At 39.0% G+C, this 18,294-nt stretch overlaps 2 protein-coding genes across 2 annotated transcripts; one reads left to right on the top strand and one right to left on the bottom strand.

Annotated features, from left to right (window-relative positions):
• Positions 1–239: 239 nt before the first annotated feature.
• On the bottom strand, positions 240–3,136 carry commd4 (COMM domain containing 4). Its single transcript, XM_083894082.1, has 8 exons — positions 3,110–3,136; positions 2,773–2,844; positions 2,623–2,688; positions 2,481–2,520; positions 1,621–1,740; positions 1,134–1,214; positions 841–1,017; positions 240–739 (listed from the first exon to the last, which is right to left on the bottom strand). Exons 1-8 carry the CDS (start codon positions 3,110–3,112, stop codon positions 699–701), a joined length of 600 nt encoding a protein of 199 aa, XP_083750208.1. The 5' UTR covers positions 3,113–3,136; the 3' UTR covers positions 240–698.
• A 1,318-nt stretch (positions 3,137–4,454) lies between these two features.
• Positions 4,455–14,561, top strand: sema7a (semaphorin 7A (JohnMiltonHagen blood group)). The gene is made up of 14 exons (XM_083893628.1): positions 4,455–4,570; positions 4,846–4,985; positions 5,559–5,603; positions 8,625–8,720; positions 9,406–9,508; positions 9,639–9,749; positions 10,345–10,487; positions 11,461–11,639; positions 12,278–12,386; positions 12,940–13,135; positions 13,344–13,456; positions 13,559–13,704; positions 13,838–13,896; positions 13,994–14,561. The coding sequence occupies exons 1-14, from the start codon at positions 4,459–4,461 to the stop codon at positions 14,410–14,412; spliced, it is 1,971 nt and encodes a 656-aa protein (XP_083749754.1). The 5' UTR covers positions 4,455–4,458; the 3' UTR covers positions 14,413–14,561.
• Positions 14,562–18,294: the final 3,733 nt, after the last annotated feature.

The following is an 18,294-nucleotide window of genomic DNA, read 5'->3' as shown; positions in this document are numbered from 1 at the left end:
CATGTTAATTAGACGATTCATTCAACCGGAAGTGGGGCGAGATCTCCGTGTTTTTCGTACTCGTAATTTGAGGCAAAACACGACTTCTCGTGTCCATGACACATTAATAAACACAAGGACGTTTGCGTGGTTAAACCATAGAAACAAAAGTAAACACGCGAGGGTGCTGCGCGATGCATGATGGGCGATGTAGGCACCCTGAAACCGGAAACGGGACACAATCACGGAAGTGGTTGATATTTGTTCATCATAATCATATTTAATTGAAAACGTAAGGGCCATTGAGTGAACAACATGTTGCGAAAATTCGCTCTGCAAAATTTAATTTAACATATAACAAAGTTAATACATAGAGAAAATTATACATGATGATCGTGAATTTATAAAACAGCAACATCAGGTAGACAGGAAACAGTAAAAAAAAAAAAAAAAAAAAAGCACATACATTGAATATAACACACTCCAGGGCTGTTAAAGGGTGTTTAAATTGATATAATACTAATATAAATAATGATAATTGCAATAAATCATTATGTGTGAGCAATCATATATAGAAAAAAATGTTACATGATATTTATTATTTTACAAAACAGTGATCTATTGATTATTTTGTCTTAAGTTGATTAATGGCACTTTCGACAGTCTCTCCGTTGATTTTTTTTCTTTTCAAGCTCTTATTCAGACACCGAGGTCAGACTTCATTGTAATGCGTTCATCATGGTCTGGCCTTGCTTGAGCTCTGCAGAAAATACATGAGAGCGGTTTACCACAGCACAATTTAAGCAAGTGAAAGTCGTTTGAAAAAGGAAAATACATGATTCAACAAGATCCAAAACTGACCTGCGAGCAAGACTCTGAATTTGTCAGCAGAAATGGAAACAACCGTGGTCTCACTGGAGCCTGACTCTGCTCCTTTTAGCTGGAGTTTCAGCTGAACCACTGGCTCATTCACCTCTCTCAGCTCACTTGAGCTAAGTGTGTAATCGACGCGCCATGACACATCCTCAAACTGTCCCACTAGAATGCATTACAGAGCAGAATCAATGGCTGCTTCAGTCTCAAATGGACATTGCTCATCATCTGTCTTTATTTTCCTTTCCTGTAACAAGGGCAGTACAGACAGAAATACTTACATCTGAGACTTGTCTCTCGTAGTTTGTCTTGCAGTACAGAGTGCTTGTCTTCATATGATTTGCAGAGCCCTGTTGTGTGTTCTAAAAGCACAAGAGAGTGTTGGGAATGGTCAAGATTTATTTTAAGCATAGTCAAAAAAGGTCTCAACAATAAAACCACATCAACATGAAAAAATGCCTTCCCCACCATCAAGATCAAACTGGCCATTGTTCCCTTCAATACCATCTGGAACATTAGTTTTACCACATATCATTTACACAATAGAAAATTATACGGTGCAATAAGCTTTGACAATAAAACAATAGGTGCAGCTGTGCTGGTGACATGGGCTCCCATGGCTATGACCCAGGGCATATTTCCAGATGAGGATATTACACAGTATATCTATCTCTCTCAGGTGTTTGTGAAATAAGGCAATTGTTGATCACAGATTATGCAATTGAATCAGCCCGTTCATACCAAACACACAAAGTCCAGGAGACAAACCTTTAGGAAGACCGAGCTGCTGCAGCTCACTGGACAGAGATTCACTGTCGACATCATGCTTTGCTGCACTGGAGAATATGAAGCTGAGCACTGCCACACTGGCTTTGATATCTCCACTCTCTGCAGAACAGATGAGTCATAATGCGCTTTACGTTACAAGCATTACAAAGCAAGACAGCACCAAAAGAACATTCATTATTTTATCTTATTATATGAGGAGACATTTGAGCAACTTGTACTGCATGACTATAGAACAGTTTATATTGTATTAAAAAGTTGTTTTCAATTGACTTTCTACAGTAACACAGAAAGAAAATATTAAGGGCTTAAACATTATTACACCCAAAGTCACAGCTGCCGTAAATTAACAGCATTGGTAATTATTGGATGCATGCTTTATTAATTTCTGACTTCTCAGAGAGTCTCAGTGAAATGGCTTAAATTAAGGTGAATTCAGTTTGTTATTTGCCAAATACATAACAAGAACACTTTTAGTTTTAAACAAGTTTTTGAAATGTTTTTATGTTTTTGCATTTTTATGACAGGTGGTCTAATGAATTTGCCTTGTATATCTGTGCTTTTAATTCAACTCAAGTATGATTTTGAATGCAATACTTAGAATATACAATACAATTCAATACAATATGGAGAACCTATATACTGGAATTCGGGGACAAGTCAGAATCAAAGATGATAAAATACAATACAACGTAATAAGAATAATATGCAGTCACAAGTCCAGGCAAGAGTTTGAGTTGTAATTGAGTCCTGGACTCATAAACACCTTATTAAATCTTCTTTTTAATCTTCAGTCTTACTGATGGTAAAAACTGCAAAGAGCCAGTTGAAGGGGCACTTACCAAACTTTGCATCGGCTGTAAGCTTTGTAACTTTGTCATACTGGAAAAACAGAGAGGGACAGAGAGCACAGATCACTGATCAGTGTGGTTTCAGTGTGAAATAAGAGGATATGAGATTCATTATTATAAGTTAAACTCTTACATCTATTCCCTCTCCAAGCAAATCCTTAAGCACTTGAGCACACAGGAGTTTCATCTTGACACTTGACTGTCAAAAATGACATTCAACATTATATATCTCCATAGTGTTAAAAAAAAAAAGGACATGTACAAGACTGGTGGAACTACTCACAAGTTTTGCTAATGTGCTAATTTCAGCGAGTACCCAGTCCGGACAGTCCAGATCCCCACAGAAACGGAACCGCTACAACAGAAAGCATATCATGTATTTACTTTACAGCGTCAGAGAAACAACAAACGACAGCGTTCACATTAGCCATCCATTGAAATAGGCTACTAGCTTTAGCCTACGAGCTAAACTGTACTGTAAGCCGGACTAAATGTTGACAGAGCAGAGCCACATTGGTAAGTAACACCGTCATATATCACAACAATAACAAACCCTCTAAATAATAATAGTCCCACATCAGTAAACTAATGATAAAAATGCGATAATTAGCTGTGTTTACCATGACTGCGAGTCAGCTGAGCAACCCTGAACCGGAAGAAGTTCCTCTGACCCTTTTTCTGATTGGAGGAATGAGGGACGGGGCGTTTCCCATATATGACTGGAAAATAGCACAAAAATAATAAAACGGCATAAAATCGTACAAAAAAACGGAGGAAAAAATAAAAAACAAAAAAGAGAAGTGAACATAAATAACCGTTTCACGTGTGTATTCAGGTCAGAAGCTCATGTAACACAACAGTTGTGGGGACTTCACTGTGAATGCGTCTACTAAAATGACTGTGATCTCTTACTGCCTTTTCTTTAATTTACTTAATTTAATGAACAATGCAGACTTTAATAAAATAAATAAATAAATACAATGCAGAGTTGAATAACATGGTAGTATCTTAAGGCACCGTTGGTAAATTGTACACATTTTTCCTCATATATACACATCCTGGGGTGTATTGAGGCTTTAAAAAATGCGTAAAAATGTGCTCTTCGTATGTGTTGTCGAGTCAAAGTAATAAGTGTTTTATATCGAACCGTTAGTAGTGATATAAAGCAGCACTACTTGTGCAGAAGTCACAAAAATAGACCGTTTTTCTTTTCTTTTTGTTCATAAAAACGAGCCAAAGGAACGTTGACATATTTTATTTAAGCATTTTGTTGGTGAAAATGATCTTTTATCAGATTGTGTTGTGATAGGTTGTGCTGAAATAGAGACATAATGCACTCTATATTGTATATTCTTAGTTTTATATACATGAGCCTAAATGCTGTGTGTTCTATGCTTTCTTCTTTTTATGATCACATTTTTTTTTTTTTTACCTTTCATCTTTAAATCGTCATTAATTTGCATATCCGTTAACATTATATGCACTATGATCCAAAGCTTACAGCACTCTTTGGTTCGCTGCTGCTGCTGCTTGTCTTTGATCTCACTGAAGCTTTGAACTACTCCCCAAAAAAAATAACTTTTCTGGTGCATCAAAAGACTGGGCGAGTCTGCACTAAAACAACGACCCTTCCCTTCCCATAGAGCTGATCCCAAAATAACACCGGACTATAATCCCTGGCTCAGCGCTGTGTGCAGGTGTATCCACAGATCCTCACCTCCACCGACATTCTAGCGCTCTCGTTTTGGGTGAACATACTGTAAGGATCGTTTTTTTTATTCCCCCTCATTCTTGAGGAAACCACCGTTTCTGGAGCTTACAAAGCCGAACGTCTTTATATGCTGCGGGTTTATATGGAGGAAAGAGGAGGAGGGTTCTGCTGCGATAACACCGCTCAAACTAAACCAGCCGCGAGCAGCCCGCTTTTATCACGACTGGAGGAAATCACAAGTGCTCAAAAATGGATTGGATGGGATTTATATGGATTTATATTTTCCTTCCCGGATTACAGCTGGTCCTCGGTGCTGGCTTGAAGGACGCACCGACTCTTGGACCCGCTTCTCCTCGGCTTCTGCGCCCAGGTATCAATGCACCTCTCTATGCAAGTTCAGCTGTTTTAGACAGAGATTGCTCATATTACTGTTGTGTAGCTGCCGTTGCAAAAGTGACTCCTGTTTTCAACCCATCTATCCTCTTTCAAAGGAAAAGCTCACACTGATTGTTGACCCCTTGATGTTTAAGATAAAATAGTCCTTTATTCGTCCCGCAGTGGGGAAATTTCCAATTTCATTGGCATTGTTCAGTCTGAAACTAGCACACTTTAGTAACAATCCTTGTTTTTTTTCCCCCCTCTCAGGTTCAGTCACGATTGGATTTGAACACCCAAACATCCAGAAACACAGTGTGTTCTTCTTGGACGAAGACTCTGGAGAGATGTTTGTTGGAGTTACTGACTTTTTAATCAAACTTGACAGGGACGATCATCACGTCATAGAGGTTGGTGGTTTTTATATGAACTTTGTTTATGATACAGAGTGTTTGTACCCAATACATAATTCATTATTTTATCTTGATTACAGTAAGTGCACAGCTGAGCATACAGTAACAGATGGCACCCACAGCATTGTTCAGTCAGCGCCCACTGTAACAGCTGTGAATCAACCTATTATGTGGTTTCAAGCTGGTGATGAACACATGAACCCGTGATGCACAGTATAATATACAGAGTTTCCAACATGTGGGCAATTCATAGTTGCCCTTTAAACTATAGCAAGTGATGGCTCAGACGGTCAAACTTCACATAAACCTTCATTTGACTGATGGATAACAGTCTGTGGCAGGAGCAGACAAAGTGCATCAGTCGACTCATTATCTTAAGTGAAGAACATGAAGTAAACGAGGAAAAATTTAAGCCGGGTGCCAGATTTCTTTTCATGCTTATCTGTTCTTTTTGACAGTTTTGGGCAGAGCAACATTCCATAACAAACAGGAACTTCTAAGGACTAAAATGTTAATTTACCGTTTGTAACGTCTCAAAGCTTTTACACTGTCAATTCATTTCTCTTGCAGAAATTTCATCTGAACACAACAGGGCAGCAGACGTGCGAAGAAACGGTAATTATGTCTCTTATCTGAAATAGCTTTTAAGTTGTTAACACTTTACAATAAGTTTCTACATTAAGAATTAATTAACTATTCAATAATATATTAACAATCATTTTGTATTATTTGGGGTTTTAATAAGCAGTTAATGTTCACTTATCAGTTAATAAATGATTAAGTATTAATAAAAGTTTAATATTGTAATTAGTTATCATGTATGCACTACGCATTTTAATAAGACGTTAATGCATCTACTAATCATTCACTACATGGTGTACGTTACCTGGATGAGCATAAACAATTCATTTAGGTCTTAATTAATAATTTACTAATGCTGTGCTTGTCATCAGGTAGCCCTTCCTAACCTTATGTAAGGTATTACGTAACATTACTAACCTGACCTAACCTTTAATAAGTGCCCCATAAGCATTAATTAACAACAATTAACCATTACTAAATGCTATTTGGACCCTTATTGTGAAGTGTAAACATTTATCCCTTAGGTTAACGCATAACAGTGGTAAATAAGCACAACTTGATCACTATTAGTTGAAATGCAGTTGAAGAAATCACGTAAAGCATTTTACACATTTTATTTAAAACACATTAAAACAGATATTTACAAATAATACATCAACTTGCATAGAGGAGAACTTTGAGCAAACATGAGCGAAAAAAGTTGCACACTCAAAAAACGAAAGAAAAACTAATAATGAGACGATGCTCAAGTTGGCTTCAGATTCGCCACTTAAGGGGAACGTTAAGGGGAAATTAACTTAATGTGCAGTGCGACTGTTTGTACACCACCTGTTTTTAGTGACACTTCTTGATGTGAAAACATTTTAAGTAAGACAACAACTTTGCCTGACACCCACTATTGTATTTGTGAAAACGCAATGAAGGCATATGGCAGCGTTCAGCACATACACCTGATTAGACCAGGTCAGGATCAAAAACGCTACATCATCCTACAGACCCTGAAGATTCATAAAAACAGTCTCTGATTTGCGAAACCTTTATTGTATTTGTGAAAATTCAAAAAGGGATGATTTCACAAAATTGTATGACTTTAGCCAAGACTATTATCATACATCATTGGGGGGCAAGTGGGCAATGGGTTCAGTGTCTTGCCTAAAGAGGACACTACGATATGATGACACAGTTTGGAGGAGTTAGACACAAACAGAATAAAAGTTTCACAAATCAGATACTGTGTAGATTAACCTAATTCAGATTTGAGAAGGCCAGGTACAGCGTTGTTTTGACCTGGACCAATGAGGTCTAGGTACAAAACAAAAACGGGGAAATCTTGCCCCTTTAGCATTTTCACAAATAAAATAAAAGTTTCACAAATACAATAGTGGGTGTCGGGGATAGTTAATGTCTTGCCTAAAATGTCTAAAATGTTTTCACAGACGAACAAACAGCACTGCTTATTAAGTTAATTTCCCCTTAAAGGTGAAGTAAGTAGTTTATAGTGCCATCTAGAGGAGAGGCTGAAATTTACAACAAAGAACTGCTCCTCTGCTCACCCCCTCCCTTCCCTGAGCGCTACGGTATCCTCAGCCGGTCAAATGTCGTCCTCTTTCTCCGTGTCAGCAGATGAGGTTCGTGAGGCGAGGGAGAGGGCGAGCTACCGCGGCCATAGCAGACGAAGCGGAGAGAGTGGAGGCGGGACTTCCGCTACAAGTAAAGAGACGCTTGTTTTGTTCTCTCGCGTTTGTCCTTACAGGCTCCCGTAGAAACATGGTGTCTCGCTGCTAACAGTGGCTATGCAACCGCGGCCCGTGACCATGTTATCTTACATGACTTTTTGAAACACTACGAAAATGAAACAAAAACTATTATACAGCGACTAGACAATGCAGGAGCACATAATATGTATAAAAAAATGTGCATTTTGGGTAATATAAACCCATAAATACTACACATTGTCCCTTTAAGTACCGAATCAGAAGCCAACTTCAGCATAGTAAGAATGGGCAGGTCAAATGTTCAAACAATAATAACTGCCCAATATAACAGGAGGAGGACGTTGAAGAAAAATCAAAACTCAATTACTTAATTACAAAACAAATCCCTGAATTAACTGGATTAACAACATGGAAACATAAGCAGAATCCAGGTTCAACCCAGACAAGGCAGCAGCGGCCCAATGAGGTGGTCACAGTAACACATAATCAAGAAAAACATTAGCATCGGCTAAGTTCACTAAAATTGAAGCGGTTGAATTTTACAATATACCAACATAACTTCTTAGCAGCAACCGACACTCACGCTCACGAGAGGAAGGGGAAAATGGCTCCAGGCAGCAGCCGCCAGGGTTTACCTGTGACCACACTAGCATTAGCCACCTAGCCTAGTAGCTCCAACCACAACGCAGAGAGAGATTGATGACACACGCCACCGCGAAAACAACCACAGCAGCGCACACGGGGAGCACGGACGGAGCAGAACCACAACCAGTCACCCTACAACACAACGCAAATGCCTTGAGAAAGAATGACCAAAGGAAACGACCAGTGAGGTGAAGCAGCGTGCGGCCATACCTGTAGGGACCGCGACCTCTAGCCCGGAAGTGACGCAGGTGACGATGGGAACACCGACGAAGAACCGGTGCTGTCGGCGGAGTACGGCTTTTGTACCGGCTCACCTCAATGATTCAATTAATAGCAACTAATGTAAACAAAAAGAGCGAGGGGGGAAATAAGACAAAAACGCTCATACTGCTATAATCACAATACTAGCAACATTATTAATATACAATATATTAAGTAATTAGAATATGAAACTGTTGTTAATGCTTAATAATTTATTAACTAACTTATTATGTTAACTAATGCTAAGTAATATATACTAATGATTGTTAATATATTATTAAACAGTTAATTAACGCTTAATAATGTACTAACGTTAATTGAGGGACCCTTGTTGTAAAGTGTTACCAACAAGGGTGATAATAATCAGTGTTTTTTTTTATTTTGTTTAAATGAAATGTGTAACGACTTGACGCCAATAACCTCTGTGTTGTAGAGCACGTGTGAAAATGTCATCACTGCCATTGAGAAGTTTGAGGGCAGCCTGTTAATTTGTGGAACTAATGGACAAAAACAACAGTGTTGGAAACTAGTGAGTGTTTTTATTTGTTTTTACTTGACGTTTCTTTATGCTATTGTAGAAAATTGTTTTTTTTTATGTCTATTTTGATTATAAAGCAGGACTAGATGCTATACAAATAGACTACATCTGTAAATCATCGCCATTTTACAAGGATACACATTTAAATTCAGCCTCTTTTTTTTAAATTATAACACTGTTTCACATGTCTGTGTGTTTTTATTTGGTTTTGAGGGCGTGTGGAATTTGAGAGGATATTTAAGCAGGTCCTCATTACTGAAAGGGGCTTTTTACAACAAGGTAAAGACTTAGTTTTCAGCTTAGGGATAGAAATGTGGTTAGTTAGGGTTATAGTAAGGACTGGAGTGACTTGAGATGATTAGGTTAAGGGGCTAGGGAAGGAATGATGTCGATGAGTGTCCTCACAGATATGATTTAGAATGAAAAGTTTGCCTGTGTGTGAACTGAAATGCACTCACAATTTAATATGAATACGGATTTCACAGCTTCCATTAAAACAAAGTGTAAAATACTGGACCTTTAAAGCATGGAGTTGTTGAAGTGGCTACTCATTAAACTTTAATTGAGCAACCCTGTTTTATAATTTAGGCAGGGTGATGGCTGGGTGGTGTTGGGTTGTTTCTCGTCACAGATATCTAGAGCCAACTACTCTAATATTCTGCCTGTGGTTCCATAGGTTTCATCAGAAAACGGGCAATCTCATCAAATAGTGGAGAGTCATGACGGGGAAGGCATCGCTCCCCCCACGTACACACAGAATTCCCTAACGCTCACTGTAGGTACGTACAGCTTACCGAACCTTCTTGCCCCGTGTTTTGGAACGTTTCTGAGGTTGGTAAGCTGAAGCTTTTTCACAGGAATAAACTCAATAATTGAACATTTTAATGTGATGTTTCCTGCTATCTTTAGAGGGAGACCTGTATGCTGCAGCACCTATGGATGCGGACAAAAGTTCATTGCAATTCAGAAGGAAAGCCGGCAGCAGGAGCAAATTGTGGATGGAAAAAAAATTGGTCTTAGGTGAGTTCATATTCATCACATAAATACAAACATATAAACAGGAACATGTGAGAATTAAAGGTGCATTATGTAATAAATAGAAAGCAACCGGCCATAAAATATTCCTGATATGTCACAGAGACTCAGGAATAATGTTCATATAACAAACTGAACTCACCAACAACAACAGTACAGACAAAATATTTGCATTCAAAAAAAATATTTTGCAGACTGCAAATCATGTTTATGTTTTGAAATCATGTTTTGGCATGTGGCGCCACCTACCGCTGTCTACCAATCATTGCAGTCAGTAGAGTTTCAGCTGTCGAGCAACCACGGGTTGGCAGTTACATCAGAAAACGAAACCTAAAAGACCTCGGTATTTTGAATTTGAATGTAGTAACCGTTTTTGGCCACATTCTTACATATGGCACCTTTAACATTACTGTTTCACATATGAACTGTTTGACCGTCATCTCATTTTGTTTAGTTTACTCCTCCAGTGCAAATTAACTACCTTGTTTACCTTGTCCAAGCTTTTCTCATGCGTCAGGCTGACCTTTCACTGTACTGTAAACAGAGTTGTCTTGATAACATTATCCTCCTCTTCTCACAGAGCCCACGTTTATTTCTGCGTCCTGGGTAAAGCGAGAGGAAGACCCCGACAACGATAAAATTTACATCTTTTTCCGTGAAAAGAACTCGGACCCCAGTCCAGAGGCTGACCCCTGGATATCGAGGGTTGCCAGAGTGTGTAAGGTATGCTGGACACTGTGTTATATTTCTAGACTGCTAAGCCGTCCAAATCTTTGTAAGCACCACTTCAGTAATCAAGCCGATAGCAGCCAAGTCTTCAAGGAACACTGAAGGTCAAGTAGACAGTCTTGCAAGTAGTGAAGTTGTTGTTCAGTGTGACCACACTGGAGAAAAGGGTTGTATTGTTTCTAGTTTTAGCAATAGATGTCACAGCTTTTGAGTCTATTATTGATCTGATACTGAGACCAGGACACACGTCAGTGTCAAGTCAAAAAAGAAACCTGTTTGTCAATAGATCTGTACACATGCAGACAGCCTGACCATGAACCTCATTTTGGATGACTGGATACTCAGGAAGGCGACTGCTAACTGTAAAAACAAAACAATCCCAATCTAGAACATTCTAAAGACATAGAGTCACATGACGTCACAAGTGTCCCTGGCATACCTGCGATATTAGGTGGTGGTTGTACATACTTGAGCTGTCATCATTTTTAGCTCTCTCAGCGTTTCGCTTGTGTTTCCCACAATAATCGGCTTGCGTTTGCAGACAAAAGACATTAAATACAGGCCACCATCTATCAGACCTGTGTTGACCGATGTTGACGTGATCCTTTGTTTCTTCCAGGAACAGTGGTTAAGGTCAGCCACTATTTACATGTTTATCAGTCGAGTGTGGCGTGTAGATAAGCTCATATCACTGGTTCATGCTGACATCACGGATAATACTCTGTGATAACTATGTAGGAAACAAATTGTTTTGACTGCACTACAAAACAAAAGGTGATAGAAGGTGATGTGCCATGGTTTTGTAAATGTAACACCAAGCTTGACTTGACCCTAATCCCACGACCTCACCCAAAGAATCAGACATGGGTCTTCTTTGATTGTAATTTCACTTTTTGTGCAGAACAAGACGTGTTGTAAAGCAGGTGAAAACTTTTTCTTTTTCCCCCCTTTTTCCATAATTTTGCAGGTAGATGAAGGGGGATCAAAAAGATTATTGCAAAACAAGTGGACATCATTTCTCAAAGCCCGTCTTGGTTGTGGATTTCCAGAGGAGTCGCTGTATTTTAACCATCTCCAGGACATCTATATCATGCACGCCAAAGACTGGCACAACACAAGGGTCTATGCCCTTTTCTCAAGCAGCTGGTTGGTCATTCTCATTTATAATCAGTATCAGTATCTAATAGTGAGGCAACACACAATAGTTTGGGGACAACTGTGAGATTTAACCTAGTTTTATCATGAACACTAAGGAGGTGGGTTTGCCACATGTTCAGAGAAAACTGGGCGAAAATATTTAGGGTGACATTAACCACTGAGGTGGTCACTGTGATGATTTACGCGTCAGTGTGGACACATTTGCTGCTTCCTCTGTCTGTGCTATATTCATTTTGCAATGATTATGTAAATGTAAATGTACTCTATTTATACAGCCCTTTACGACAATCCTTTCGGTGATCCAAAGTGCTTTACAACAATTAAATAAATAAAGAGGAAACAAATAAAAGTAATTAAAAACAGTAAAAACAATAAAATAGTGCAACATAAAATAAGATAGAATCAGATAAAAGATAAGAAGATAAAAAAGTGTCACCATACTACTCGGTATTAAAAGCCATCCAATATAAATAGGTTTTTTAGAATAAGCAATGTCAACATGTTTTGCCATTTCCTGGGGGGATATTGAGTTGTTTTTTGGGCTGTGTTAGCTAAAAAAAATCAGCATTGTCAGGATATTAACAGCGCAATTTTAACCTCTTTTGTCTTTTTTTTTTCACTTAAAGGAACTCCACAGCAGTTTGCATCTATACTATGGAAATGATTGAAAACACATTTGAGAGCTCAACCTTCAAAGGCTATGACAAAGAGATCCCCAGACCAAGACCGGGAACAGTAAGGATTTGTTTCATTATTATGTCGCTTTGCAGTCACAAAAACTTCCTCTTTGAGCGTTGACTTCTTTTTATAGTGCGTTTGTTTTGGGCAGTCTGAGTGAAGCACTTGTGCCTGAGTAGAAATAAACAGGCGTGTTGCATAAATGGGCAGAAACATGGAAAACAACACCCATGTTTCATGTCCACATTGTTCAATGTTTCCACGTCTAGTTTTAGAGATGAGTCTAGTTGTGTTCAGTTTGTTGCTAAGGAACTAAAGGGGCCCATAAACATAAATCTTCAGAATTTCTACTCTATGCTACAAAGAATTTAATTATGCACAGATGCAGCGGCTACATTCTCTTGTCGGAGTACGTGTTGCTATGTCTTACAAAGAGAAACACCAATTGTGTTCCATGTCTTGATCTTACTGACTAGAAGAAAATGTCTTTATTATACAGTTTAAATGTCTTTGGTGTTGTGCACCTTGATCACAGTCCTGTGTGGTTTTATTTCTTACCTGTGCGGATTACTTCTGAATAAAAAATAATGTGCTCCTGTATCTCATATAGTGTGTAAAAGACAGCAAACGCCTCCCACTGGCCACAGTCAATGTGGTGAGGGATTACCCAGAAATGACTGACTGGGTTCACTCCAATCACTCCAAAGCGCCATTTTATACAAGCTGCAACAACTACACCAAGATAGCTGTGGACCAAGTTCTAGGAGCGGACCAGCGCATGCACAACGTTCTGCTTTTAGCCACTGGTAAACAGTCCATTATAGAGACAATCTGAAATATTTCCATCTGCATTTTCTGTCTCACTTTTCCCCCACTGACCTACTTCATAACCATGTATTGTTTATAATAGCTGTTGGAAACAATGGGCTAAAAATATTGTCTATGAGTAGGCCTCCCAGAATAAGAAAAAAATGTCCCATTTGCCAACTTTCTGTTTGTTCGACGCTCCTACAGATTCCGGGAAGATCCATAAAATCTTGGAGTCTGGATCTGAGCCTTTCATCATCTCTGAAACCCAACTGTCCAACACTTCAGCCATACAGTCGATGAAACTTGACTCTGAAAAGGTACAGCTCTGGTGATTTTATACTATTAAAAGCAAAAGTCCAGATTTAACAGAAAAAAAGGGGACTTAACAGGAAACTGTGTCTTTGCTTTCCTTTGCTCAGAAAAAGTTAGTTGTGGGTTCCTCCGAGAAAGTCTCCACCGTGGATCTCCAGATGTGCAAGAACTACAACAACTCCTGTGCAGAGTGTGTTCTGGCCCGGGACCCATACTGTGCCTGGACTAAGTTTGGATGCACACCCACTGTCCCGTAAGCAGAAATGCTGTTTCCTAACAAGAGTCTTGAGACCACGAGAGATCAATTTACCGTATAAAACAGACTAATAAAGTCCAGTATCTCTCATATTAAAACATAGTGTTTTTTTTTGTTTTTTTTCATACAGTGGCAGTATTCAGAATGTCGGGGATGGAACAACAGCAGTGTGCTCTTCATCAGCAGAAGGTAACTAATGATTACACTGTAATTATTCAAATTACACGTTTGCTATAGAACCACAAAATGATGGTAATCTGTACTTAACATTTTTTCTTTCTCTTAGAACAAAAGTTAGTAAACCGGTCCAAACGGGAGATAGAAACAACAGCGTCACCAGGGAATTTGAGGGCAGTGCATTCGGTTTCCCTCGGTGTCCCCTTCTACCTGACGTGTCCTATAGACTCTTACCACGCTGTCTACACGTGGGAGCACGGAGGCCAGAGCAGCCCTTGTCTCCAAATGCAGTCAAACTGCCTGCACCTCATCCCAGCAATGGCACGAGAAAGCTACGGCCTCTATGAGTGTGTCTCCAAAGAGAGAGACTTCACAAAGGTGGTGAAACAATATCAGCTTACAGAGCAAAAGATCCCAGAGACAAAGCACAGGGACAACACAGAGTTCAAACGAAATAATACATCAACTGTTTTGCCGCAGATAGCGTTGGGCCTTCTTGCATTGGTCGTTGCAGTGCTGTGCTCGTAACTTCTTAGCCACTAATTCTACTGCTTTCTGCAAAAGCTAAAATGTAGCATCCACTTTCTGAGACTCTTTGTCTCTGCCACAGTTCGGGTCAGGATGCAGGCAGCACGAAAGGAAATCCACTGTTACACCAACAAAGCTCAATGACTCAGGCTGGAACACTGAACTTAAAACCTTTTCAGCGCAGCAATAGATTTGTTTGGCAGAAAAGACACTTTTCAAGTTGAGTAAGTCAGGTTGGATGGTGGATTTTTGAAGAGAAGCCAGAGCAGGAAAAGGCTGGTGTGATGGAAGGAGAAAACAAAACAAAAGTGGCCAGCAACAGGATGCCACTTCCAAATGAGAGAGCTCTTGATATTTAGCACCTTGCGCGAAGCACTGCTATGTTCCCCTTTAGCGTGTTTCTCTCCTGAAAGTGAAGTTAAGTGACGTGATCTGAATGCAACACTCAAACCAGGCACATTATTGAAGATGCTGTGGTGAAATGAGCGAAAAAGCCAGACAACCACAGAGAAACTCATGTCATGCAGTCGCTAGGCGCGGTGTCGTTCTCCGCCCCTGCACACGTAGAGGACTATTTGCAGGCCTTTGTGTCATTGCAGCTCAGGAATTATTGCGCCAGTCCTGTGTGACTTTTGTCTGTGGTCCACTATAGGGAAGGGTGGAGGCACCCCCAGAGACCTTAACTCAATGTCCTTGTATTTCCTAGCCCCTCCCTAAGTGCCTGGGGAAAATTAAAGTGCAATGAACACTGTTTGATGACACAGATACTGCTGCTGCTGTAAGGCACTGGCATACATGTTCGTGTAGAACTGCTATAAGAATTTGTGTCTCACTGAATTTCCTTATTATTATTATTATCATACATTTGCAATATGCGACTACTATAGATAGTACTTTGGTTGACGAGTACTCTAATGATGTTAACAAAATGTAGAGACGAGTCGGCAATTTCACAATAGGCCATCTTGACATTTATTGAAAAAAGGCCACTGGACAAACCGCACAGGTGAGACTGTAGCAATAAAACGCCTGAGTGTAAAAAAAAAGTGAGCTGTGACGCACTTTATTTTGTTGAGTTGAGAAGTTTGGAAGTGAAGTAACAGAGTCAAGTTTGACATATAGTGATACACTCTTAGAAATAAGTGTTCCAAAAGGGATCTTCTACCCTGAAAGGGGTTTCCAAGGGTTCTTGGTAACACTAACAATTTCCAGTAAGAATCTTCGATCCAGAGAACCCTTTAAAACCCCTTTCCTGAATTGAGGATTTAAAAAAAGGGTTCTTGGTGGAACCCTCCGAAATGGTTCCTTGGCCAAAAAGGGTTCTCCTATGAGGACAAGTCGAAGAACCTTCTATGGTTCTACTTAGCACTTTTATTTCTAAGAGTGTAGAGGGATGGTGATCATATTGGACAAAGGGTGTTGAAGATGGATCTGCCGAGCAAGAGGAAAAGAGGAAGACCTCAGAGAAGGTTCATGGATGTTGTGAATATGGAAGCAAATTAGCTGCTGTGGCGACACCTAGAGGGAGAAACTGAAATAAGAAGTCAAATTTGTAAGATTGGGTACTTTCGCTAACTGTATATTATTATTTCATCTTTTCATTGTAAGACACTGTTACTTTACTGTCTCCATAATTTCACTGAAGAAAACATGTTAAAACCTACAAAGTAAGATATATATGTATATTTATGAATTTATTTATTCATATTGTATATTTTTTTGTCAATAAAATCACTGTTTTCTTTGACGCTCCAGGATTGTTTATTTTTGCATAATCATTGCTTTTAAAAAAAAAAGGACTTTGTATATATAAAAATGAGCTATATTTCATTTCATTTTCTCTCTTCATAGATTGAATTGAATATGGATCATTTAAAGGAGGAATATTCATTCCTGGTAATAGTAAAACCCTGTAAGATTCACAAGTGTAATCTGTCTTGTTCTATAGAGCCAAAAATCTCAACTTGCCAAGGACTTGCACAAGGAAGAAGGAAACACACGCACGCGCACGCACACACACGCACGCACACACACACCACGAGGAAATCCTGCATTCTTGCAAGATTTTCTTTCAGATAAACTAATTGTGAGAATCCTCGTGTTTATTCCTCATGTTTAGCGACGCATCTGCGTGCAGCTCTACTCACAACGTTACTGTGCAGGGTTGTGATGGAGGCCTGTTTGAGTCAGCCATCCTGCCTTTGGGTAAATATTTTTGTTCGGCACAACAATGACCTCACATGTTCCGCATGTAATGAGAGGGAGGTGTCCCTGTTTGTTATGCACAGTACAACTATCTGCTGTGTTTGTGGTCAGCCTCTGGGTTAATTAGTACTGTGAAGTCTCTGACAGGCAGCTGAAATGACACCTGACACCTGCGGTTAAGCGTCTGCCTGGCTTGTAGTTCGGGTGGAGCTGTAAAAACGTGTTAGTGATGTCTCTGCAGATGCTGCAATCTGCTGTGGTGTCTGCACAGTGTGAAACACAACAAAAACAACAAGGTTCCCATGGCAACATTCGGCTTCATATCATATCGTGGATTTGATTTTTTTTCCTTAGGCCTACTTTAAAATACTTTGAGGCTGTCAGCAGCTTATAACACAACTGTTGTAGGGTTAACTGTATTATTAACTGTGAGCTATTGTTAGTATGTCGTGTGATAAGGGAACAATTCAACCTCGAAAACAGTTCCTGTTGTGCTTCTATGACATAACAATTAGTGGACGGAAAGGCCAAATAACACAAACACTGAACAAAATCATTCCTTCCTAAGCAAAGAAATCAAGGTCATGGCTCTTATAAGACATATGCAATAATGATAAGGACAATAATACAACTTTAACAACAAAGTTATAATGAAATAAAACCACCACAAGTAAATAAAATATAAATAACGATATAAACTAAAACTGCATCACATAGGAAATCAACAATCTTAAATGTGTTATTTATGCTCATGTAGGGCATTGGATCATAAAATAATGATGCATATGCCTGTAATTCACTATTTCAACAGCAGAGGTCACCATCACCACGACCAATGTCTACAACGGTCAACAACACTGTAAAAAACACTGTAAAAAAAGCTCAAAATTCCAAGGCAACTTGATGCAATTAATTTTTGAGCAAAAGATTGCAAGTTTTTAAAACAGTTCCATCAACTAATATTATTTTGTTAGACAAACTTGTAAGTTAGAGTTGTGCCAACTCAAAATTCTCTTTTCAAACAGTCTGCCTAACTAATCTTGTTCGGATAATTAAAAAAATGTATTGAAAATTGTTGGCGCAACAACTCAACTTGTCTAACAAAATGATATTAGATGACGGAACTTTTAATGAACTCGCAATCTTTTATTGGGCTGTAAACAAAAAAAATTGATTGCAGCAAGTTGCCTTGACATTTTGAGTTTTCTTTTTAACAGTTAATTTGGAGAGTGCACCAACTTGGTGATTGGCACCCCTGCCAAATTCTACTACTTTATGTCCCCACAACCCCTGGCTTAGTTTTCATGTCTAATAAACAAGAATACAATACAATACAAAACAATAATAATAATAAACAACGTCATCATATTTGCATAAAATGCTATAAAAAAAAGGCTACCGTACCTGATCGTATGTACATTAATTGGAAAAGGGTTGCTCCTGCTGAGGTTGTAATCACTGAATATTGCGTGAAATACCAGGTTTTCCATATATTTCTTGGGGCAAACAGCTAAATACTTTTGAGTTTTTGCCTTGAATGAAAGGACACAATGAGCACATACTTGGACACACCACACGATGGCAGCATTTCAGCAGGAAACGTCTCCTCAAACACCAACGTTCACACTCAAGGAATTATAATGACCAATAAAATAATAAAAACCCTCATCTATATAG

Source organism: Microchirus variegatus (genome assembly GCF_963457635.1).
Source record: "Microchirus variegatus genome assembly, chromosome: 8".
NCBI classification, from domain to species: Eukaryota; Metazoa; Chordata; class Actinopteri; order Pleuronectiformes; family Soleidae; genus Microchirus; species Microchirus variegatus.
The sequence above is the reverse complement of the archived record's forward strand: the minus strand, read 5'-3'. Positions and strand labels throughout refer to the sequence as shown.

Bases quoted from the DNA above. Each gene is read 5' to 3' on its own strand.
- commd4 (XM_083894082.1), bottom strand. The intron at 1,741-2,480 runs GTAAGTGCCCCT...TCTGTTCTGCAG, and splicing joins TACAGCCGATGCAAAGTTTG to AGAGTGGAGATATCAAAGCC. The intron at 740-840 runs GTCAGTTTTGGA...TATTTTCTGCAG, and splicing joins ATTCAGAGTCTTGCTCGCAG to AGCTCAAGCAAGGCCAGACC.
- sema7a (XM_083893628.1), top strand. From the start codon at position 4,459: ATGGGATTTATATGGATTTATATTTTCCTTCCCGGATTACAGCTGGTC. The intron at 4,986-5,558 runs GTTGGTGGTTTT...TTTCTCTTGCAG, and splicing joins ACGATCATCACGTCATAGAG to AAATTTCATCTGAACACAAC. The intron at 10,488-11,460 runs GTATGCTGGACA...ATAATTTTGCAG, and splicing joins GGGTTGCCAGAGTGTGTAAG to GTAGATGAAGGGGGATCAAA.